General features: G+C 41.6%; 1 protein-coding gene across 1 annotated transcript in view; it reads left to right on the forward strand.

Moving 5' to 3' along the window:
- Positions 1–656: 656 nt before the first annotated feature.
- The window catches only part of LOC134298716 (uncharacterized), a 33581-nt gene continuing 7610 nt past the window's right edge, over positions 657–26627 (forward strand). Inside the window, exons 1-6 of the mRNA XM_062979787.1 lie at positions 657–1836; positions 7328–7486; positions 8501–8564; positions 15398–15461; positions 25401–25492; positions 25613–25792. Coding sequence (XP_062835857.1) covers positions 1802–1836; positions 7328–7486; positions 8501–8564; positions 15398–15461; positions 25401–25492; positions 25613–25792 — 594 coding nt within the window. The 5' untranslated portion in view covers positions 657–1801. The remainder of the gene's footprint in view (positions 1837–7327; positions 7487–8500; positions 8565–15397; positions 15462–25400; positions 25493–25612; positions 25793–26627) is intronic.

The following is a 26627-nucleotide window of genomic DNA, read 5'->3' on the forward strand; positions in this document are numbered from 1 at the left end:
GAAAGAAAATATTATTGCTATTAATATTGTGTAAGCAAGCACCCACCCAAAATTTAAGAAATTTTGTGAAACAACATTAACTAATAAGATTGAAATGGGCTACAAAATAGATTGGTTATATAGAATTATATAAATTTGATGTAATACAAAAAGTATGATAATGATAAAATGATATAAATACTAACCTACTAACAATTTAAATGAAAATTATAGAATTTTCTTTGTAGATAAGAATAAGAATAATAAGAAAGTTGTTATGTGTTTTTCGGGCTGACGTTTTGCCCACATCTATGGCAGGCATCCTCACAACCTCTGAGGATGCCTGCCATAGATGTGGGCAAAACATCAGGAGAGAATACTTCTGGAACATGGCTATACAGCCCGAAAAACACACAACAACCCCATGATTCCGGCCATGAAAGCCTTCGACAACACATAATAATGATAATAATAATAATTATTATTATTATTTAAGAAAAGATTTAATGTGAAACAATTTGTTATGAAAAATTAAGATTTCATTGAAGAAGAACTGGAAAGGAATATATGAAGATCATGAGACAAGGTGAGAAAACCAAGACGATACAACCAATGGACTGAAAATTAAAATTGTTAGAATCTTCAATGTTTTATGAAATGTGTTAAAGAAATAGAGACGAAGACTTAGTTATAACAATGATAAACGAACACCCCATACCTCAACAATCCCCACCCTTTTTGTTTTCTCCTTGTGACATTAGACATTGGTAAAGATGCAACTAAACAATAACAAATCTATCATCCCCATTTTTTCTTTTGCCTCCCTCCCTCACTCTCCTAGTAAATGTTCAATAAAATTATTTGGGGAAAAATTGCATTCAAAGCCATGGATGCCAGCTCCCTCCTGGTAGACCGGTGGTTCCCAACCTTTGGGCCTCCAGGTGTTTTGGACTTCAGCTCCCACAATTCCTAAGACCTGGTAAGCTGGCTGGGATTTCTGGGAGTTGAAGTCCAAAACACCTGGAGGCCCAAAAGTTGGGAACCTCTGTTGAAGACCAATGGTTCCCAACCTTTGGTCCTCCAGGTGCTTTGGACTTCAGCTCCCACAATTCCTAAGAGTTGGTAAACTGGCTGGGATTTCTGGAAGTTAGCCAAACTCATCAACTGGCCTCCTTCCATCAATCTCATAGATATTTCTATTCCAGGTCACATACAAGCCCTGGAGGAAGATGGGCTTCTTAAGAGGCACTTTGAAACCATTATTATAGCAGACCTTGACATCGGGTTATTGGTCAGATTTTTGTGCAAGTGAGTAAAGCTCTTTTACAATTTGCAGAGATTTGGCCTCTGAACACCTCTGGTAGCAATAATAGGCTGAGAAAGAGATAACAGGACTATGGAAGAAGCAATAAGCAATCCAGGACTGAAAGCCTGGGAAATCTGAAGATTTTCTTGAATCTAAAAGTTCTGCGAAAGTCCTGCAAAAGACCCAGGATATTATCACATGCATCTCATACAGTGGATTTTCCTGTGGTAACTCTGTCTTGGTTTGGTTTGAAGCTTGGTTTGGGATGAGATTAGAATGATGTTGTGCAGTACATAGTGCTTCTTTTTGTGTTTCGGGAGCCTCCAACGTGACTAATAGACTGGTGTGATATAATCTCTCTGGCTATAAATCTTGTGCAATTCAGTTCTGTATTTGCTTGGGGTCATCTGCTGTTTCTCACACTCTGTCATCCCCTTCTCTTTCAGGTTCCTAATTATAGATGTCAAACTTATAGCTTTCAAATTGAAACATTTTCCAAATACAAACTGTGCTGAGATGGTAATAGAAGTCAAGATATTCCTTCAACTCAGGTGAGTATTGCTTGTTGAGAGCTCCTCCTGTACTGCTCCCACCCCAACTTTCCTAGAATCAGAGATTCATAGAGTGAGAAGAGTATTGCGCCAAATTGCTATGTGTGTGTGTAAAGAAATCCTTGCAAAGTTGGTTTGCAAAGGGAACTCTGCAAAAGAGCTGAGCTCTTTTTGCAGAGGCAAGGCCATGCCTAAAACAATGTATCTTTTTGCTGGCAGGTGGCTGAGAATGTCAGTTGGAATTTGAGCTTGGAGGGAGAGAACAGGAAAGAAAGGCTCTCTAGCTACGGTCAAGTAGTAGTTATGAATATGCTATGCTGTATATATTGAAGCTGATTGATTGGTTATCGATCTTATGCAACTACATGGACATTGTACGATTGCAGAATCATAGAATCATAGAATCATAGAATCATAGAATCATAGAATAGTAGAGTTGGAAGAGACCACATGGGCCATCTAGTCCAACCCCTGCTAAGAAGCAGGAAATCGCATTCAAAGCACCCCCGACAGATGGCCATCCAGCCTCTGCTTAAAAGCCTCCAAGGAAGGAGCCTCCACCACAGTCCGGGGGAGAGAGTTCCACTGTCGAACAGCCCTTCTCACAGTGAGGAAGTTCTTCCTGATGTTCAGGTGGAATCTCCTTTCCTGTAGTTTGAAGCCATTGTTCCGTGTCCTAGTCTCCAGGGCAGCAGAAAACAAGCTCCCTCCCTCTTCCCTATGACTTCCCTTCACGTATTTATACGTGGCTATCATGTCTCCTCTCAGCCTTCTCTTCTGCAGGCTAAACATGCCCAGCTCTTTAAGCCACTCCTCATAGGGCTTGTTCTCCAGACCCTTAATCATTTTAGTCGCCCTCCTCTGGACGCTTTCCAGCTTGTCAACATCTCCCTTCAACTGTGGTGCCCAAAATTGGACACAGTATTCCAGGTGTGGTCTGACCAAGGCAGAATAGAGGGGGAGCATAACTTCCCTGGATCTAGACGCTATTCCCCTCTTGATGCAGGCCAGAATCACATTGGCTTTTTTAGCTGCTGCATCACATTGTTGGCTCATGTTTAACTTGTTGTCCACGAGGACTCCAAGGTCTTTTTCGCACACACTGCTGTCAAGCCAGGCGTCCCCCATTCTGTATCTTTGATTTCCATTTTTTCTGCCGAAGTGAAGTATCTTGCATTTGTCCCTGTTGAACTTCATTTTGTTAGTTTCGGCCCATCTCTCTAGTCTGTCAAGATCGTTTTGAATTCTGCTCCTGTCTTCTGGAGTGTTAGCTATCCCTCCCAGTTTTGTGTCGTCTGCAAACTTGATGATCGTGCCTTCTAACCCTTCGTCTAAGTCGTTAATAAAGATGTTGAACAGAACCGGGCCCAGGACGGAGCCCTGCGGCACTCCACTTGTCACTTCTTTCCATGATGAAGACGACGCATTGGTGAGCACCCTTTGGGTTCGTTCGCTTAGCCAATTACAGATCCACCTAACCGTACTTTTGTCTAGCCCACATTTTACTAGTTTGTTTGCCAGAAGGTCGTGGGGGACTTTGTCGAAGGCCTTACTGAAATCCAGGTACGCTACATCCACAGCAGAACTGTTTTATATTTCAACTCAACAAGCAAGAGTAAAGTTTCCTTTGTTCATTTCAATTCCTCTGCCTGGTGTGAGTTCTTTGCACATGGTGTTAACTGGACACTACTGATTCCGCTGTACACTCACCTGGTAACAAAGAGACCCCAAGGGTCATCCAGTCCAAGCCCTTCTGACAGGCAGGAAGACACAATTAAAATATTCACAACAGATGGCCATTCAGTTTGTGCTTAAAAGAAGGAGACCCCGCAGGATTCCTGTTAGAAGTCACTGAAAAAGGCAGCACTTATGTTCCCCCAGATTTGCAGTCACAGATATCTGTAACATGCATGCTTCTGCTGCGCCTCTTTGCTCTTCCCCTGCCTTTGTGCTTCCTAAATCAAGCACACCGGATCACTGTTTTTCAGGCAAGATCCCTTGGCGATTCATTGTTTATTATTCTGTTGTCAAAAGCTTTTATGGCTGGAATCACTGGGTTGTTGTGAGTCTTCCAGGCTGTATGGCCATCTTCCAGAAGCATCGTTTTGCCCATATCTATGGCAGGCATCCTCAGAGGTTGTGAGGTATATTGGAAACTAGGCAAGGGAATGTGAATGTTGCAATTAATCAAACACTTGCCGCAAACAGACAAGAGTTATTTCTCCCACCCTGGACCTTCCACAGATATATAAACCCCACTGTTGGTGCCTTCAGATGGGAAATGTAGTTTAGGGCAGGCCTCGCTTCCCAAACCACGTCTGCGCATGCACATAATTAAATTACTATAATTTAGAAACTTCAGGGGCTCCTTTCTCTGCCATTTTTAAAGCTACCTCCCAAAATGCAACAACAGCCATCCCCTTGAATATCCGTCTGTCTTTATGACACACAACCACATAATTTCAAGACTTAGCACAGATTTATACTTTTACTTACTTATTTTAGTCCTCTTTGTAGATTTAATTATTTTATTATTAGACTAACTCTAAACGATGACTGTTGCAGCCAGCCTTAATTTGGCTCCTTCAGCTCTCATTTGGGCCCTGAGCAGAACTGCATGATGGGAAATGTAGTTTACGGCAGGGCCTTTTGCATTCGCTGCCATGGCGGGCCTCACTTTCCCAAACTACATTTAAGATGGCTGTGTTCTCAATCTCCATTATGTTTAATCCTGCCCACAGCCCTTATGGCAATGACGATGAGGCCAAAGGAATGGTTTTTAAAGCGTTTTATGTTCTCTTAAAGTTGCTTAATGGTTCCTTAAAGTTCCTTAAAGTTGCTTAATGGTTATACTGAAAATTAAATTGACCTTGGAACACATCCAAATGTTACAGAACATTAAGGAAAAAATTGGTGAGCATTTCAATTTTTGAATCCGCCCTCTTTCCTGCATGTCTCGGAAATCCCTTATTATATTTTTAAAAGGAAGTGATTAAGGATTTTATCGCATGAAGCTGCTATCCCACAGCATTTCTGTAACTAGTGACCCTTTTCCAGTATAATCCCCTCCACCACTACACATTTAAGAGTGTTGCACTATTGCGGCATTTGCACATCCATGTCTTTATGTCCAGATAGCATTTTAACATGTGGATCTGGAGTACGTTTACAATGTTTATGTGTTTCAATTATTCTGTAACCTACCTCAAGCCATGAGGAGCTGTGGGTAAGAAATAACATAATAATAATAATAATAATAATAATAATAATAATAATAATAATAACAATAATAATAATAATTATTATTATTGTATGACACAGCAAACAAGATAGATATGCTGGATTTCGAATCACAAAATCACAAGTCGAACACTTCCCAAGTGTCTAGGACTGTGTGATGTTTTTTCAGATGATGTGTGCAGATCCCAGCAGGGTGGCCTTTTGCAGTTGGCAGATCGTAATTTTGTCAACTTCTATTGTTTCCAAATGCCAGCTGAGATCTTTTGGCACGGCACCCAATGTGCCCATCACCACCGGGACCACCTGCACTGGTTTCTGCCAGAGTCTTTACAGTTCAATCTTGAGGTCCTGATAGCGGCTGAGTTTTTCCTGTTGTTTTTTGTCAATGCGACTGTCACCTGGGATGGCAACATCAATGATCCAAACCTTTTTCTTTTCCACAACTGTGATGTCTGGTGTGTTGTGTTCCAGAACTTTGTCAGTCTGGATTCGGAAGTCCCACAGTATCTTTGCGTGCTCATTTTCCAATACTTTTGCAGGTTTGTGATACCACCAGTTCTTTACTGCAGGGAGGTGGTACTTGAGGCATAAGTTCCAATGGATCATTTGAGCCACATAGTTGTGGCTCTGTTTGTAGTCTGTCTGTGCGATTTTCTTGCAGCAGCTGAGTATATGATCAATGGTTTTGTCGGTTTCCTTGCAGAGTCTGCATTTTGGGTCATCAGCTGATTTTTCGATCTTGGCCTTAACTGCCTTTGTTCTGATGGCTTGCTCCTGGGCTGCAAGGATCAGGCCTTCTGTCTCCTTCTTCAGGGTCCCATTCGTGAGCCAGAGCCAGGTCTTCTCCTTGTCAGCTTTTCCTTCCATTTTGTCAAGGAACTTTCCATGAAATGTTTTGTTGTTCCAGTTTGTAGTGCGGGTTTCTTGTACTGTTTTTTGTCTGCTGTGCTTTGAGGAGTTTCTGATTTTTGACTTCAATCAAAGCAGGTTCTTCACTTTGCTTTACATATCCTGCCAGGGCATGTTCTTCTTCTTTGACTGCTTGTTTTACTTGTAAGAGTCCTCTGCCCCCTGATCTTCTAGGCAGATAGAGCCGGTCAACATCACTGCAAGGGTGTTAGTGAATGATGAATGGTCATGAGTTTTCTTGTTTTTCTGTCCACATTGTCCAGTTCTGCCTGTGTCCAATTTATAATGCCAGCAGTATATCTTCTTCGTCTTATTATTATTATTATTATTATTATTACAGTAGAATCTCACTTATCCAACATAAATGGGCCGGCAGAACGTTGGATAAGCGAATTTGACAGAAAAGGTAGTTCAATATGCAGTAATGCTATGTAGTAATTACTGTATTTATGAATTTAGCACCAAAAAATCATGATGTATTGAAAACATTGACTACAAAAATGCGTTGGATAATCCAGAATGTTGGATAAGCGAGTGTTGGATAAGTGAAACTCTACTGTATTATTAGAGCCCCCAGTGGCAAAGCGGGTTAAACCGCTGAGCTATTGAACTTGCTGACCGAAAGGTCGGTGGTTCGAATCCAGGGAGTGGGGTGAGCTCCTGTTGTTAGCCCCAGCTTCTGCCAGCCTAGCAGTTCGAAAATATGCAAATGTGAGTAGATCAATAAGTACCACTCCGGCGGGAAAGTATTGGTGCTCCATACAGTCATGCTGGCCACATGACCTAGGAGGTGTCTACGGACAGCGCCGGTTCTTCATCTTAGAAATGTAGATGAGCACCAACCCCCAGAGTCGGACACAACTGGACTTAACGTCAGGGGAAACCTTTATCTTTATTTAATAATAATAATAATAATAATAATAATAATAATAATAATCTCTGCTCTCCATAGTTCTGCTGCTCAGAGGTTCATTTTAAAGTAATTTTTATTATATCGGAAGCAACTTTGTAGTTGTTGTGAAATGTAAGGGCTTTTTTAACAGGAGGAATGGCTCAATTCAGGATTTTATTCCTTATTGTGAAAATCTGACATTTCATGTTTTCATTTGAGTGGGATTTGAACACAATTGTACAAATGTGCACTGCTGTTCCCTCCCTCCCTCCCTCCCTCCCCGCTCTCTCTCATCTTCCATCACTATTTCTAGAAATATCTGGAAATGACCAAGGACAATGCCCAGCCATAGTCGAACAAAATACTCAGCTATGTATTTGTTCCTCTAACTCGTACAAACGACAATGCATTCAGGGTCTTGTGAAGCTGTTTGTTTGTCTATCTTTTCAGACTTCTTGGTAAAGTGAAAGTGGTCTATGTCTCTGCCTACGTAGATTTGTCGATCAGCACCACGTACTGCCATACAAACTTTTTGGGAGGATCCTACGATCTTGACATCACTGAATGTGATTGCTTTGTTGTAGGCCTGCACATTGATATCATGGATGGGTGAGTTTTGGGTCAGTTTGATTTGCCGGTGGACGGGTGGCTGTCAAATCCCTTGCATCGCACTGAACAATGTCAAAACTGTATTAATTCTACCATGTGGATGCACCCTCAGATACTAAAGAATATATGAAAATGAAGAAGGCATTCCTTCAATGCTTAAAACATCACCAGAAAGCAGTTTAATGTTCCTAGCAGCTAAGAACAAAAGATAGCTTAAACCAGGGGTCCTCAAACTTTTGAAGTGCAGGGCCGGTTCATGGTCCCTCAGACTCTTGAAGGGCTGAATTATCATTTGAAAAAAAATACGAACAAATTCCTATGCACACTGCACCTGTCTTATTTGTAGTGCAAAAAAACCCCAACAACAATTATTTTTTTTTTATTTACTACATTTATATCCCACCCTCTCTCACCCCACAGGGGAGTCAGAGCAGCTTACAAGTTGTATGTACATACAATATATTAGATTATTAGCATAGCACAATATTAGCATTATATATTACTATATTGTACTATACTACTATACGGTAATATTATTAGTAATATTAAATTTAATATATAATGTATAATTAATATTCTTATGTATTATTATTAGTATTATTATATTGTATGACATTATAGTATTATTAACAATATAATATGTATACACAATATATTATATTATTACTATAGCACAATATTGGTAAATGAAAGAACACTACAATATTTAAAAATAAAAATAATTTTAACCAACATAAACCTATCAGGATTTCAATGGGAAGTGTGGGCCTGCTTCTGGCCAATGAGATAGTCAAGTTAAGTAGGATTGTTATTGTTGTGTGCCTTCAAGTCATTTCAGATTTGGGCGAGCCTAAGTCTAAAACTGAGGGCAGGGGCCAGGTAAATGGCCTTGGAGGGCCGCATCCGGCCCCCGGGCCTTAGTTTGGGGATCCCTGGCTTAAACTCTGAATGTGCCTGAACGGATAGATACTTAATAAATTCAGCCACCTTTTTGTTTTCTGTTTTACTTTGCAGTTTAATTTCGGTATTGTCACTAGTTCGGATACAGAGCCGTATTACTGCAGATCTAACCGCCAAGGTAAGGCTGCTGGAGCCCCACATTAGGCAGAAAATAACGCAGGAAATGATATTCTGCCAAATTGGCTGGAGACGCTGGATGTGGCAGTCGAACAACACCTGCGGGAGTGCAAGCTTATCGGATCTGTCTGAGAATGGATGCAATTTGAACCCACTTGAACTGCCACGGCATAATGCTATGGAAGCCTGGGAGTTGCAGTTCGGTGAGGCCCCAGCCTCTCTTAAGCAGAGAAGGTCTTATAGAACTACAACCGTGGCAGTTCCAGTGGGGTCAACCTACATTCCTTCTACAGATTGATCCTGAGACCCACCAAACTGTGTTCCTGCTTCCCAACACATTACCAAGGAGGACACAATTGCAGCACTATGACACCACTAAAACTACCTCATCACATTGAGAGGAGAAAGCATGGGTGACCGCCCTTTAAGAGAGACCCACCCCTCTTATATTGTCAGTTGTTCCATTTTGCATTCTGCCTCCCCATTACACTTACCCATGGAAACCTCACGGCTGGCAATACGTTCATTTTACATTCATCACACGGTCAGTATTCCTTTTTTTTTTTTTTTTTAATCAGAAGAAACAACAATATCCGAAAACCAAGAGATTCCTTGCCCTGCGCAAAGCCCCTTACATTCAAGGAGACTGGCACTAGTTCAAAACCACTTCTTTCCATGGGATCCTATTGTTCTGCAGCAAAACGGAAAAAAGGAAAAGTATGGTATATAATATAATATAAAGTAAGTTATGTTATGGCCCCTGGTGGTGGCGCAGTGTGTTAAAGCGCTGAGCTGCTGAACTTGCAGACCGAAAGGTCCCAGGTTCAAATTCTGGGAGCAGAATGAGCGCCTGCTGTTAGCCCCAGCTCTTGCCAACCTAGCAGTTTGAAAACATGCCAATGTGAGTAGATCAATAGGTACCGCTCCGGTGGGGAGGTAACGGTGCTCCATGCAGTCATGCCAATGGCCACATGACCTTGGAGGTGTCTACGGACAACGCCGGCTCTTCGGCTTAGAAATGGAGATGAGCACCAACCCCCAGAGTCAATCACGACTGGACTTAACATCAGGGGGAAACTTTTTTTTTTTAACCTAAGTTATGTTATAGTTCTATACTTCTATAGTGATATAGTTACACAATGAATAATGGTAGACTTATGTATAGTATCAATATCAATATAACAAACCACGTATAATCCAATGTCCAATTTTAACAAATATAATTATTGGTACATAAAGTAGTCTTATTAAAGTCTTGATAATATTCTCAAGGTTTGTAACACTCTTCTTCAAAATCAATCATTCAAAGTAAATCAAAGTTCTGTGTCAATAGTAACAAAGAAGGATAACTCCCTGGTTAAAGGAGTATATTGGTGGTACTTTATGTACCAATAATTATATTTGTTAAAATTGGACATTGGATTATACGTGGTTTGTTATATTGATATTGATACTATACATAAGTCTACCATTATTCATTGTGTAAACCACAGGAACGGAGTTACGGTCAATCATCATGTTTATTTAAACCCGATTCAGATTCGAGACAATTTTGATTTATATGTACTTATCTGTACAGTTGGAATATATAAGCTGATACTACAATCATAACATATAAGTGACTATATCACTATAGAAGTATAGAACTATAACATAACTTACATTATATTATATACCATACTTTTCCTTTTTTTTTTGTTTTGCTGTATATAATAGACATCTGTGCATATAGCTGTATCATCCTATTGTTCTGCCCCAAACCCCATAGGATGCAAGAGACAGTGCTCCAGGTTAAAACCAATGCTTCCCATGGGATCATATTGTTCTGTATCGAACCCCACAGGATTCAAGAGACAGTGCTCCAGGTTAAAACCATTGCTTTCCATGGGATCATATTGATCTGCATGGAACCTCACAGGATACAACAGACTGCTGGCAGGACGGGAAACTTTTGATGGTTCCTATCCTACCTGTTCTTCAGTAGTAAAATTGGAGTAAAGTGCGATAAGAGGTCAGAACTCTGAACAGGATTGCTATCCCATGCTCAGAGTTCCCTCCTTTCAGGACATTTCTGTCTCTTTTCAACCCCGGAACATGCGATGAGCTATGTGCCTCTCCGTGTTTGAAAAGAGGCTGAGGTGTCCTTCGAGGGGGAAATGTCTCAATGTGTTGAGGTCGATTGCCAGAGTTCCCTCCTTTCAGGACACTTCTGCCTCTTCCCAACCACGGAAGGCGATGCATGACGGCCGGAAGTAGCTTAACACATGTGATGAGCTCCGTGCCTCTCCATGCTGGAAAAGAGGATAAAGTATCCTATGATTGGAACATTTCTTGATGTGATAAGCTGCCATGGCAAAATTCTAGATTTTATTTCGTGTCAAAAGCATTGTACATTTCAAATAATGGAAATAAAATAATAATAATAATAATAATAATAATAATAATAATAATAATAATAAGGAATCACAAGCAACTAAATAGTTTTGGACCAAAAGCGGGCAACAGCAACCGCATTGTCTGTAGCTTAAACAACTCCTCCTCCATACATGAGGCAGGGCATTGTGGGCAAGCAAGCATACATATGCTGAGTTGTTTGTTCAGCTCCACAGTCACACGAGGTGGAGGATTCCTCCAGGTAGTGCCACCTTGCCAAGTTGTCTTTTGATCTGCCCACTCCGCTTCTGAGTCTGTTCAGGGACTTCCAAGTTGCCCATTCTTGGTTGACCCTCTTGGGGGGCCATCCAGTTAGAATTGCCAGGTTTAGCTGCCCAGAGAGACACCCTTGCTGTTGCTGGAGGAACCTCAAGAGGAGTGGTGGTTCTCATGAAGCCCTTCCTTGATTTGAGTCTGGTGGGAGGAGGGTGATAGCCATGCAGTGGGTGGCTTTCACAACGTTCGACCTTTTTTCTCTCACCGTTAGCAGCAACTTCCCATCGCACGTTAGGAGGGGCAATGCCAGCTAACTTGTAGAGTTTATCAAAATTCTAGATGGAATCCTGGCATTTGCTGTTTGATAAGGTGCTAGATCAGTGATTCTCAACCTGTGGGTTCCCAGATGTTTTGGCCTCCAACTCCCAGAAATCTTAACAGCCGGTAAATTGGCTCGTATTTCTGGGAGTTGTAGGTCAAAACACCTGGGGAGGGACCCACAGATTGAGAACCACTGTGCTAGAGCTTTGCAGTTGATAATTCTAAGCAGTCCTGCCTCAATTCCAGATCCCAGGATTTCATGGAAAGGAACTGTTGAAGCACAGTGCCAAACTATCTCTAGTCTGTAGTTCCCAATCAGAAACTTGAAACAAGGAGATTTAAAATACATAGTTTAATTTTGCAGAATAATAATACAGTAGAGTCCCGCTTATCCAACATTCTGGATTATCCAACGCATTTTTGTAGTCAATGTTTTCAATACATTGTGATATTTTGGTGCTAAATTCGTAAATACAGTAATTACTACTTAGCATTACTGTATATTGAACTACTTTTTATGTCAAATTTGTTGTATAACAGTAGAGTCTCACTTATCCAACATAAACGGGCCGGCAGAACGTTGGATAAGCGAATATGTTGGATAATAAGGAGGGATTAACAAAAAGCCTATTAAACATCAAATTAGGCTATGATTTTACAAATTAAGCACCAAAACATCATGCTATACAACAAATTTGACAGAAAAAGTAGTTCAATGTAGTAATTACTGTATTTACGAATTTAGCACCAAAACATCAGAATGTATTGAAAACATTAACTACAAAAACATTGACTACTAAAAGGCCGACTGCGTTGGATAATCCAGAACACTGGATAAGCGAATGTTGGATAAGTGAGACTGTACTGTAATATGAAATAGTTACTGTGGTATAATAATACAGAACAATATAATGTCCAAAACCAGGAAAGTAAATAAAGAGCAACACTCTGAAAGCAGGGAAATTGGGAATTCCAGAAAGGAAACAATCAGGGCCAGCTAACACGTCCCAACAAAGGATTCTCCCAGGCAGGAAGCAAACAGGCTTTGAAGCTGCAAGGCCATTAAATGCTAATCAAGGTGGCTAATTGCAGCATTCATACCTGCCACATATTAATTAATTAATTGCTATTCAAACTGGCCAACCAAGGATTCCGCAAGGTTGAAAGCGTCCAGGCTTGCAAGCAGCAAGGCTATTCAGTGCTATTCAACCTGGCTAGCCAAGATTTCCCCTAGATAGAAAACCCCCAAGCTCTGAAGCCACGAGGCTACTCCGTCCCATTCAACCTGGCCCAGCAAGGATGCCCTATGTAGAAAGCGGCCGGGTTTTTAAGCTGCAAGACTATTCAGTGCAGTTCAAGCTGACCAAACAAGGATTCCCCTACTACGGAAGTAGCTAGGCTTCAAAGCAGCTCTTTGATTGAGGGTGCTACTCCAGAAAACAGCCAGGCTTTGAGGCTGCAAGGCTATTCATTGCTATTCCACCTGGCTAACAAATGATTCCCATAAGCCACAGCAACGTGTGGCCAGGCAAAGCTAGTAATAATATAATAACTTTATTTTTGTATGCCGCCTCCATCTCCCTGAGGGGACTCGGAGTGGCTCACATAAGGACAAGCTCAACCATCAAACATCATTTCGGAAAGCCTGTAAAACCTTTCTCTTGCGACAAGCCTTCGAAGGGTGAAAACTTGGGGCTATGTCCGTTCTTATTGCTATTTAATCTTAACTGTATTGTTTTATCCATTTTGTGAACCGCTCCAAGCCAAACTGGGAGTAGGAGTATACAAGTCCAATAAATAAACAAACAAACAAACAAACAAACAAATAAAATAAACAGTTTAAAACAAATATACAGTGTTCCCTCACTACTTTGCAGTTCACTTTTCTCGGATTCACTGTTTTGCGGTTTTTCAATAACTCTAAAAGACTATTATAAATCACAAAAAATTACAATTTACAGCCTAAGGAAGGGAGGAAGGAGAAGCCAAAAGGAGAGAAAAGGAGCCCAAGTGGAAACAGGAGGAGGAGGCGGCGATTTATCAACACACAATTGGTTGATAAAGACTTAAAATAGTGTATAACTACTTAAATAATGTATAAATATTAAAATAAATATAGTGTCCCTACTTCGCGGATTTTCACATATTGCGGGTGGTCCTGGAACCTAACCCCAGCAATAAGTGAGGGAACACTGTACATCATAATTAAAAACAGAACAGTCAAACTGTAGTTTAAAATAGCTTAAAATTATAAAACCATAAGGCATAAAACCATCTTATCCAATCATCAGCGAGACATCGAAAAATCCAGCTAAACATGAGTAGGTAACTGTCACAGCTCACTAAAGTTTGGAGCTGGTGAATAAAGTGCATGAGTAAAATAAAATGTATGGGGTGGACAGAACAGAGCTGGGAAAAAGATCTTGAGGTGAGAACAATAGTAAGGTGCCAGAGCAGATTGCGAATCCAATTACGAACAACTAAGGGGTGGTTACAATCAAGTCAAGAAAGTGTCAAGAAAGTGCCACCTTTGATTATCCTACATCATGGTTTTTATAGTCGACCAGAGTGATTGAGGTAAACATGCACACACACAATCAAGCCTCCTTTTCCCCTCTTTCCGTTCGCTTCTCCCTCCGTACTCTTTCCTTCAACTCAGTGTCTCTGTGTCTGTCTGTTCCTAAACAACCCTGTTTTGAAAAACATTTCCTGTGCAATTTTCCCTCCTCCCATCTCTCGGTGTCTATGCCACAGTTTTTGATGTTAGTTTAAAGCCCATCTTTCAATCTCTTTCCGTTTTCCATTCTTGAGTTGGGAGTATAGTAACTGCTTTGGGAGATGGTGATCGGGCATTCGGACAATGTGGCCAGTCCAGCAGAGTTGATGGTGTTGGAGCATTGCTTTAATCCTAGTGGTCTTTGCTTCTTCCAGCACGCTGACATTTGTCCATCTGTCTTCCCAAGAGATTTGCAGGAAATTTTTTTTGGAAGAAACGCTGATAGAATCGTCCCAGGAGTTGAGTGTGACATCTGTAGACAGTCAACGTTTCGCAGACGTATAGTAGGCTTGGGAAGACAATAGCTTTACAAACAAGCACCTTGGTATCCCTACGGATGCCCCGATCCTCACACTCTGCTTCATTTGGAAAAATGCTGCACTCGCAGAGCTCAGGCAGTGTTGTATTTCAGTGTCAATGTTGATTTTTGTGGAGAAGTGACTGCCAAGGTAGCGGAAATGGTCTAACATTTTCTAATGTTAGACCATTAAGTTGTATTTCTGGCATTACGGAGGGATTGGCACTTTGGTTTTCTCAATGTTCAGTGAGAGGCTGAGCTTTTTGTATGCTTCTGCAAAGCTGTTTAGAATGGCTTGTAGGTCTTCTTCTGAATGTGCACAGACTACGTTATCATCGGCATATTGGAGTTCTATAACAAATCTTGTGGCCTTGGTTTTGGCTTTCACTCTGCTGAGGTTAAATAGATTGTCATCTGTTCAATAGATGATTTCCACTCTGGTGTAGAAGGGCCCTTAGACCTCTACTTCAGCTCTTACCACATCTCTTGTCCTGGTGCTGGCAACTGCTATCTCTTTCAAATTCCTTAACTCTTCACTCTCTTCTCACTCCCTTCTCATCTCTTTGTAACCCATTCTTAAAACTTCTTGTAAAATTCACTTGTCAAATCTTAGCTCCATCAGAACCATGGCTGTTAACATGAAATTTAAGTGTCACTATGGTTTCCATGACTTTAATTTACCAGTAAGTGAGACCAGGTCCAGCAGGCCATTCATTTGACTGAGCAGTAGATCCATCCAAGGACTATTCTTCCAGTGAGACAGAACATATCTTTCTTCTTCATTCAACAGGTATGCGGTATTATAGCGGTGCTCTTGGATATTCTAAAACTAACTTTCCTGGCTGCTGTAAATGGTAAGGTCTTTGTATCATCCCATTTCTCTAGTCATTTCTTCTTGTGGTGAGCTTTAGCATGTTCACTACATGTTTTGTGAGCAGTAATACTTTCCAAATGTAGCATTTACTGGCATTTAGTTTCCTCTGGAAAAAGAAGGTGAAGATCTTGGAAGTTTCTTTCTGTGATACAGGGTTTTCTTTTGGCATGACTTACAGAACCATAGAATTATAGAGTTGGAAGAGACTACAAGGATGACCGTCAATCCAACTCCTGCCTGGCAGGAAAATACAGTCCAGTCCCTCCCGACAGATGGCCATTCAGCCACTACTTAAAAACCTCCAGAGAAGCAGACTCCACCAGATGCCCAGGCAGTCTACATTCCACTAGAGTACCATCTTGACCATATTCTTTTCGAATTGCTTTGCCCAAAACTGGACACAGGGTTATTATTCCAGGTGAGATCTGACCAAAACAGAAGAGAGTGGGACTATGACTTCACTTGATCCAGATCAGTGGTTCCCAACCTTTTTTCGACCAGGGACCACTTGACCAGGGACCACTCTCCAACATTAGTACCAAAAAGGTTACAAATTAGTTTTTGGTCAACTTTAAATTCGGTTTGGTTATTTGGGGTGCTGATTCAGAAATTTGCATTGGATAGACCACATCAGCTCTAGTTTCTGATACAGAACATATGCCATCCAATAGCTGCCATCAGCTCATCCGCAGAAAACCATATTTAATAAGCCTTGGCACTATAAGAGGGTTTTGCAAGACCAGTCGCTCTTGTTGCGACAGTGAAGGCCGTGGACCATATTTTAGTTTCTTGCAGACCACTGGTGGTCCACGGACCACAGGTTGGGAGCCACTGATCTAAATGCTAGATGCAGCCAATCAATTGGCCTTTTAAGATTTTTGGCCTTTTTAGATGCCACCCTGTTGACTCTTGTTCATTTTGTGGTCCACTAAGATTAGATGAACCTGAGGATCTCCAACTCTTTCTCATTTGGAGGATTCCGTAATTCAAAATTAATTTCAACAGGGAGAAATGTAAGGTGCTACACTTAAGCAATAAAAACTGAAATGTACAGATACATGATGGGGGACACCTGACTTGAAAACAGTCCATGTGGAAGCGATCTAGAAGTCTTAGTAGACCCTTGTGCTGGCAGGACTGATGACGTGAAGGTTGGGTTGCTGACCTGAAGGTTGCCGACACGAATCCAACCTGGGGAGAATGCGGATGAGCTCCCTCCATCAGATCCAGCTCCATGCAAGGACATGAGAGAAGCCTTCCACAAGGATGGTAAAAACATCCAGGCGTCCTCTGGGCAATATCCTTGCAGACAGCCAATTCTCTCACAACAGAAGTGACTTAAAGTTTCTCAAGTTATATTCCTGACATAAAAGAAAAGTAGACCATAAGCTGAATGTGAGTCAACAGTGGGATGAGGCAGCTAAAAAAGCCATATATAATTTGAGGATGCATCAATAGGAGTTTAGCATCCAGATCAGAGTTTTCTAACCATTTCATATTGGTGACACAGCATTTTTAGACATGCTTCATTAAACAACACAGTAATTCAGTTTTCTAGCAAACCAAGGGTTAAATCAACACCTTATAAGAGATATGGACACATACAGAAATTGTAATAATAAATGTATAGCGACACAACATATATCATAATTATTTTTCATTTTTATGACTTACTGCTTATTTCACATAGATTGGGACGTTTCTTGTTACGTTTGTGCGACATGCCTACACATTGCAGCCAACACACAAATGTGTCATGGCACAGTTTGGAAAGTTCTGGACTTGATGGAGGGAAGTCATAGTCTTGCTCTCTTTTGTTTTGGCCAGGCCTCACCTGGAATAATGCTATGTCCAGTTTTGGGCAAAGGAATTCAAAAAGGAGATGGACAAGTTGGAAGGGGTCAGGGAAGGATGTAGAATGAGGATCTCGGACGAATTGAATTAATTATATATACGTTTTTAAGGTTTTATAATGTGTTTTAACAATGTTATTAATTGTCACGACCCAGGCTACAGAGCACCAATAACCATACGCAGAGGCCAAATTCTATCTAATATCTTTATTAAGGAAATATATAAAGTTAATAAAAGCAAATGTAAAAGTTAGTCCAGAAGCAGACCTTTCAGGAAAGGTCAAAATTAGTCCAAAGAAACAATGTCCAATATGAAATATTAAGGTCCAAAGTTGTAATCCAATAACCGAAACACTCACTTTGCCAGGCAAAGTGAGGGGAGATGACAAGGTCCTTTAGTCCATGAACTTGAGCAAGGCTAGGAAATAACTTGATACTTGAAACAAGGCTTGAATCGTGGAACAAGGTAACGAGGAACAAGAACAAGGTCCGTGGAATAACTTGGTAAAATCCGTGAAACAAGGCAAGGTTTAGTCCTGGGAAACAAGGCAAGGTCCGTAGGTAAACAAAGGCTGGGAAACAGGAGCGAAGGCTGGAAACAAGGACAAGGCTTGAGCAGGAACGAGGCTTGAAGCGGAGCGCGCTGTTCAGACACAACTCGCTCCGGAGGCTGACGAATTGACTCCGCAAAGTTACTCCGCGGGTAAAACACCTATATAGAGTCTAACTTTCCCGCCGAGAGCAGTTCTCTGGGAACCAGAAACGAAAGCTAATCTCTGAGACCAGATGTTTGACTCCTTAAAGATTCTCATGGAAAGCAGGCTTAATTGGCTAAATTCTTAGCAATTATTCTAGCACTCCTGCGCGAGGCCGCTTCCAAACCTCTCTGTTGTTTACAAAACTCATGGCGAGAAAACACAGGAGATGTAGCCTCAGTGTTTGTTTGACATACTTCTGGAACATAACCCTCTTGCAGGTGCAAGGTTCCCAGATCTGGCTGGGAAGAATCTGTCTGGGAAGAATCCAGTTCTGACTGGGAAGGTAAAAAACCCAAGTTTTCTTCTTCATCAGGCATCACAATGTCATGAGCAGGACTACAAGGCCCATGGGTCATCACATTAATAGATCTGTTATTGTTTTGTTTTTATGATTGTATTTTGGGCATTAAATTTTGCCAATTTTTGTAAGCCGCCCTGAGTCCCCTCGGGTGAGAAGGGCGGGATATAAATGTTGTAAATAAATAAATAAATAAATAAATAAATAAATAAGGGCTTCCAAAATGGTCAAAGGTCTGGAGACCACATATCTCTCTTTAAGGAGGGAGCTGGGTATGTTTAGCTGGGAGGGCCATGTTTAATATTTGAAAGTATGTCATACTGAGGGAGCAAGCTTGTTTTCTGTTGCTTTGGAGACAAGGACACAACTGAGTCATGGATTCAAATTGCACGTAAAGAGATCCCACCTCAACATTAGAATGAACTTCCTGTTTATAAGAGCTTTCTGTAGAAGGAATAGGCTGCCAGGGAGTCTGGTGGAGTCTCCTTCTCTAGAGGTTTTCAAGCAGAGGTTGGATGGCTGTCATGAATACTGTTTAAAGAAAGATTCTTTTATTGCAATTTCAGTATGAGAGGGTATATTAGAACTTTTACAGAACTACACTTTTACACAAAGAACAACATTGGACATACAGATATACAGATTCCATGTAACTCCATTGGATTCACAACAAGCCGCCCTGAGTCCCCTATGGGTGAGAAGGGCGGATATAAGTATTGTAATAAATAAATAAATAAACAAACAAACAAACAAACAGCCTACAATTACATTGGCTAACAAACAAACAAAGGGGGGGTTACATTTTTACTCAGCATTCACACACATGTACATGCATTCAGCCTCATGCATACATCACCATTTCTCCATTCTTCCTCCGTGAAGAACATCTCTTAGGCCAGACTGCTTCCTGGCAAATCTGCCAACACACAATTCCAAAACTTCTAAAACTCCAAAAAGAACATGACTCCAAAACACACTCCTTCCTCTTCCCTTGAGAAAATGAGGCAAGTAAACAGACTATTGCAGATCTGACACTTCTTATACATCATCTCTGTCCTTCCCACGGAGCAGAGAATGGCGGGTGAACAGCTCACTGTCTGTCACACTTTCTGGATTGTAATAAGGTCACTTATATAGCAGTATTTAGCTGATGTTGTCCCAAAAAGCTGTAAATTAATGACAGACATCTTACATACTGGAACATGTTGACTGCACCTCAGTTTCCTGGCAGATGTTGACTCTTCTTGATTGGTGTTGGCTCTGTGTTGACTAAACACCTTGTTTTTCACCAAAAGTTCATCAAGTCAGCAATGTCAACAGTTAATTATTTGTCACAGGTCTTATCAACAACTTTTAATAACAGTACAGTAAGCAGGCAGTTAGTCATTGCAGGCCTTAATTTTAGAATTGTGTCTTCAGCCAAATTAGGCCCCATCCATGCACTTTTCATAAAATTCATTCATATCCACACACGTTAAATCCACACTTATCAAATCTGCACATCATATTAATCTGACATATTCATCTGTCAAGAGTGCTTTGATTATGTGTCCTTTCATGGCAGAATTGAATTGGACTGTATGATCTCTTGGGGGGGAGGGAGGGAGGGAGGGTGGGTCTCCTCCATCTCTATGTTTCTGTGTTTCAATGATTCTACCCCAAGCTGGACATGAGTCAAGAGTGTGATGTGGCAGATAAAAAATCCAAGGCGTCTGGGTGACAAAAAGTAGTTGGACTGGATGATCTCTGGAGGCCCCTCCCACAGTAGGTTTATATAACCTTACTTTGACTTCCTTTTGGGGAACCCAGTTTTAAGGAAGGGATGGAGCCAAAAAACCCTCTTGAAGTAGTGTTAAAACCAACATATAATGAGGAAATGAGAATGTATAGGGAATACCTAATGGAAGAAAAAGGTCAATGGAAATTAAAAGGGAGATAAGCACTCCTAGCACAGCACCACACATACGATGTCATAGGCATCACTGAAACCTGGTGGGATGACTCCCATCACTGGAATTTAACCATTGAGGGCTATAACCTCTTTCACAGAAATAGAACAAAGGGGAGAGGAGGGGGAGTAGCTTTATATGTCAAAAACAGTTACGTTGCAGAAGAAATGCAAGACTGTAATCCGGGAAACCAGCTTGAAAGCATCTGGATAAGAATCAAGGGAACCGGGACTCAAAAAGATCTTGTCGTGGGTGTCTACTACAGACCTCCGAGTCAGGATGAAGGACTCGATGAAGCCTTCTGTCAACAGCTGACCAAACAGGCACAAAGAAGAGATATAGTAGTCATGGGCGATTTCAATTATCCTGATATCTGCTGGAAAACAAACTCAGCCAAGAGTACAAAGTCCAACAAATTCCTCACTTGCCTTGCAGATAATTTTATGGTCCAGAAGGTAGAAGAGGCAACAAGGGGATCAGCAACTCTTGATCTAATCTTAACAAATGTGGAAGACCTGATCAATACAGTTGAAGTGGTTGGATCCTTAGGGGCAAGTGACCATGTGCTCCTGCAGTTTGCAATACAAAGGAATGCTGAAACTAAGACAAGTCAAACACGCATTCTGGACTTTAAGAGAGCTGACTTCCAAAAAATGAAGGAATTACTGAGCGGCATTCCATGGACGCCGATATTAAAAAACAAGGGAGTTAAGGATGGATGGGAGTTTTTCAAAAGTGAAATACTCAAGGTGCAAATGCAAACAGTGCCAACAAAGAAGAAAAATAAGACAAGTGCAAAGAAGCCAGAATGGATGTCCAAAGAACTTCTAACTGAGCTAAAGCACAAAAGTGACATGCACAAGAAGTGGAAAAGGGGAGAAATCACCAAAGAAGAATTCAAACGTATAGCCAACACCTGTAGGGAAAAGGTTCGCAAGGCTAAAGCGCAAAATGAGCTCAGGCTTGCCAGGGACATAAAAAACAACAAAAAAGGCTTTTTTGCTTACGTTGGTAGAAAAAGGAAGAAAAAGGAGGCGATAGGGCCATTGCAAGGAGAAGATGGGGTGATGGCGACAGGGGACAGGGAAAAGGCAGAACTACTTAATGCCTTCTTTGCCTCAGTCTTCTCACAAAAAGAAAGCCATCTTCAACCTCAGCAACATGGAATGGACGAAGGTTTGGGGGAAATCCAACCCCAAATAGGGAAACAAGTTGTCCAGGAACACCTGGCCACTCTAAACGAATTCAAGTCCCCAGGGCCAGATCAGCTACATCCAAGAGTACTGAAGGAACTAGCGGAAGTTATTTCAGAACCACTGGCAATTATCTTCGAGAGTTCTTGGAGAACGGGAGAAGTCCCAGCAAATTGGAGGAGGGCGAATGTGGTCCCTATCTTCAAGAAGGGAAAAAAGAACGACCCAAACAATTACCGTCCGGTCAGCCTCACATCAATACCAGGCAAAATTCTGGAAAAGATCATTAAGGAAGTGGTCTGCAAACACTTAGAAACAAATGCGGTCATTGCTAATAGTCAACACGGATTTACCAAAAACAAGTCATGCCAGACTAATCTGATTTCTTTTTTCGATAGAGTTACGAGTTGGGTCGATACAGGGAATGCTGTAGATGTAGCGTACCTGGATTTCAGTAAGGCCTTCGACAAAGTCCCCCACGACCTTCTGGCAAACAAACTAGTAAAATGTGGGCTAGACAAAACTACGGTTAGGTGGATCTGTAATTGGCTAAGCGAACGAACCCAAAGGGTGCTCACCAATGCGTCGTCTTCATCATGGAAAGAAGTGACAAGTGGAGTGCCGCAGGGCTCTGTCCTGGGCCCGGTTCTGTTCAACATCTTTATTAACGACTTAGACGAAGGGTTAGAAGGCACGATCATCAAGTTTGCAGACGACACAAAACTGGGAGGGATAGCTAACACTCCAGAAGACAGGAGCAGAATTCAAAACGATCTTGACAGACTAGAGAGATGGGCCGAAACTAACAAAATGAAGTTCAACAGGGACAAATGCAAGATACTTCACTTCGGCAGAAGAAATGGAAATCAAAGATACAGAATGGGGGACGCCTGGCTTGACAGCAGTGTGTGCGAAAAAGACCTTGGAGTCCTTGTGGACAACAAGTTAAACATGAGCCAACAATGTGATGCGGCTGCTAAGAAAGCCAATGGGATTCTGGCCTGCATCAATAGGGGAATAGCGTCTAGATCCAGGGAAGTCCTGCTCCCCCTTATTCTATTCTGCCTTGGTCAGACCACACCTGGAATACTGTGTCCAATTTTGGGCACCACAGTTGAAGGGAGATGTTGACAAGCTGGAAAGCGTCCAGAGGAGGGCGACTAAAATGATTAAGGGTCTGGAGAACAAGCCCTATGAGGAGCGGCTTAAAGAGCTGGGCATGTTTAGCCTGCAGAAGAGAAGGCTGAGAGGAGACATGATAGCCATGTACAAATACGTGAAGGGAGGAGGGAGCAAGCTTGTTTTCTGCTGCCCTGCAGACTAGGACACGGAACAATGGCTTCAAACTACAGGAAAGGAGATTCCACCTGAACATTAGGAAGAACCTCCTCACTGTGAGAAGGGCTGTTCGACAGTGGAACTCTCTCCCCCAGACTGTGGTGGAGGCTCCTTCTTTGGAGGCCTTTAAACAGAGGCTGGATGGCCATCTGTCGGGGGTGCTTTGAATGCGATTTCCTGCTTCTTAGCAGGGGGTTGGACTGGATGGCCCATGTGGTCTCTTCCAACTCTACTATTCTATGATTCTATGATAAGAGTTAGGGATAAATGACTGGTTTCGTTATTATCAGCTACAGGATATATTTAAGAAAGACGTTAAAACTGGGTTCTCCAAAAGGAAACCAGAGTTGGAGAATATTTCAGAGAAAGAAATTAAAGGATTGATCTCCAGGTTATACAAATATATTCTAGAACAGGCATGGGCAAACTTCAGCCCTCCTGGTGTTTTGGACGTCAACAGCCTACCTGGAGGGCCGAAGTTTGCCCATGCCTGTTCTAGAATATAACCTGGAAGATAAACAAATAAAAACAGTAATGATTTCCTGGGCCAGAGTCTTAGGGGAAAATATAGATTTGGATAATTGGAAATACCTATGGGAAAAAGGATTTAAATTTTCAATAATGGGGTCCATTAGAGAAAACTTGTATGAAAGAAGTTATGTAACTTCTACAGAAGTTACATAATGGCTGAATTAATGGTCAAAATTGATAAATCCCAAAGGAGGGAATGTTGGAGATGCAAAACGCAGATAGGCACCTTCTTCCATGTTTGGTGGACTTTTAAGGAGGTAAAAAGTTTAGAAAAAGGTGACGAAAGAAACTAATAAAATTATTTCGAAAAAGATCAAGAAAAACCCAGAAAGATGTCAACTGGGCTTGTTACAAGACAGAATTGGTAAAGATGATGTAGAAATTTGTCAATATAGTTTTATGGTGGCGAGAATTACCATAGCAAAGTCTTGGAAGGGTGGGGAGAGAACTACTCATTAAGGATTGGAGGAAAAAAATTGTCAGATATATTCAAATGGCCAAGCTCCCAAATTGCTTGAGGGGAAGAAACAAAGAAGAGTTTATTAGAAAATGGGGACTTGTCTTTGGGTATTTAAAAAAGAAGACAAAAATAGATTTTAAAATAGCCACACGGGGAATTTACTAGTGTAATGATAAGGATAGAGTTCTGTTAGATACAAGTTCCATATGACGTGGTGTCAGAAGTCATGGGTGTGAATGGGGAGGTGGTGGGACCGGGGAAATAATATGTGTATCTCTATTGCTGAATTTTAGATATTGTTTTTTCATCATCTATATATATAAATAAGTGATGGCATCACAACGACCAACAAAATAACAAAACTACAGGCCCCCCAACCTCGAAATTTGACAACACAATCCATCATTCACGCCTCTAGGTTGATACAACAAAAAGAAAAGAAAAATAAAGTCCTAATTAGAGGGAAAGGAATCATAGCTTTTATCCAATTGCTGCCAGTTAGAGGACTAATCTCTGCCCACTTGGTCTCCTAGCAACCAACTCAGCCCAGGGGACAGGCAGACTTAGGCCTCACTTAGGCTTCTTCCACAGATTATCTAATTTGCACTGGGTTATATGGCAGTGTAGACTCAAGGCCCTTTCACACAGCTATATAACCCATTTATAATGGACTTAATGTCAGGGGAAAACCTTTACCCTTTACCCTAACTACCACCAATTCCTCAATAGTTTATTTCCCATACCACCATACTTTGCCACAGCAATGCATGGCCGGGCACAGCTAGTATCTATATAAATAAAAATGTAATGTCCGTTTGTGAGGGACCTCATATCTCCCAAACTACTTCACCAATTGCTTTGAAATTTGGATACAGTGTGGCATTTGAACTGTCGAGTGTTTTAAGGTGTTTGTGTACCTACTGTTACACACCTGCCATGCCTGAGACAGGTAAAACCATGCTTAGGTTTGCAAGCAGTGCCATCTGCTGGACAAAAAAATTAACAGCCGCTGTACTACAAATGACTATTTAAAAAAGGAGGAGAAAGGTGCATGGAGACGGCGAGGGCTGATGGGACACCAGAAGCAGCAGGAGAAAGGGAAGGGAGGAAAGTGGCGGAGAGGAAGAAGGACCTTTCCCTCTGACTTGGAGATGAGGCATCTTTGGGGCCACACCCAACCACTAGCAAAAACTACAAGAGTAATAATAGCGAGGACGGGGCACTGGGGCATTGCATTTCATTCAATAGTTTTCATTCAATAGTTCTGTATTTCATTCAAAAGTTTTTATTTTATACCTGTTTATTGACCATTTACCAGTGCGTATCGTTGTACTTCTGGGTATATATTAGTTTGGTGTGTAGCCAGGAACCCATTTACTTAATATTCTTTCCCATTTAACCAGACTAGGCCACAGCAATGTGTGGCTGGGTACAACTAGTACCACAATAAAAATTTATACAAAACCCACCCTAGGGTTCTAGAAAGTGGACACGCTGGGGTCTTGCTTGATGCTGTTGCTCATTTTGTTTTTTCTGCAGTGAACGTGGGCCTGGGCTCGTATGGCACCTGTGCCTGCCAGTTGGCAGAAATGCCACGTATGACTGAAGCAGATCTTAGCGTGGCTCTGCTGGTAAGCAAAAGCCGCGGGTTGCAACCAGAACCGTGTGTTCTTCTCCACATCTATCTTCTCCAGATCGATAATGAGCTTTCAAGCAGGTCTAAAGATCTGCCGTTGTCTTTTCCTCTCCAGGTGAAGATCACCTCAGCGGCGGGAAACGAATACACCATCCCCAGTTCTGCAACCTCCATTGCTCGTCCCATCTTGTCCCGCTACAGTTTCTGCCAAGCTATCCATCCAGAATTAATTAAACTATTTGTGATGCTCTACACAAAGAAACTCGAGCGAGAATTTACTTGTACTCCTGACAGAGTGAGTCGTCCATTTAAAAAAATATTGTAATACAAGGCTTTTTATTTTATTTTTTTATTGTGTCAGAAGCGAATTGAGAATATACAGCAAGTCGCTTCTGATGTGAAAGAATCGGCCGTCTGCAAGGACGTTGCCCAGGGGATGCCCGGGTGTGATATCATCCTGTGGGAGGCTTCTCTCATGTCCCCACATAATAGCTGGGGCTGACAGACAGGGGCTCACCCTGTCTTGCTGATTTGAACCTCCGAACTACAGGTCTTCAGGTCAGCAGTTCAGCCGGCACAAGAGTTTAACCCATTGCACCACCAGGACTCCTAATACAAGGTGTAATACAAGGAGGAGGAGGTGGAGGAGGAGGATTTTATTTGTTGCCTCCCCTCACAGCTCTAGACAGGGCACAATATAGATGAATATATTGATAAAACAAAGGGCTATAAAATACATGTGTATTAGACTCTCGGTTAACCAGAACTCAATCAGCCAGAACTCTCAAGCAACCGGCAGAAATAATACTTTAAAATTAAAATGACAACTAATTTTTAGCAGAAATGTTACTTTAAGTTAACTTATTTATCTTAGTTTGTATTTTTAATTGTAACTCTCAAGCAACCAGGAACTACATTTATCCGGCATCTCCCTGTCCCTATGGAGGCCCCGCTGGTGCAACAGGTTAAACCGCTGAGCTGCTGAACTTGCTGATCGGAAGGTTGGTGGTTCAAATCCGGAGAGTGGGGTGAGCTCCTGCTGTTAACCCCAGCTTTTGCCAACCTAGCAGTTCGAAAACATGCAAATGTGAGTAGATCAATAGGTACCGCTCTGGTGGGAAGGTAACAGC

Source organism: Anolis carolinensis, chromosome 4 (genome assembly GCF_035594765.1).
Source record: "Anolis carolinensis isolate JA03-04 chromosome 4, rAnoCar3.1.pri, whole genome shotgun sequence".
Lineage (NCBI taxonomy): Eukaryota > Metazoa > Chordata > Lepidosauria > Squamata > Dactyloidae > Anolis > Anolis carolinensis.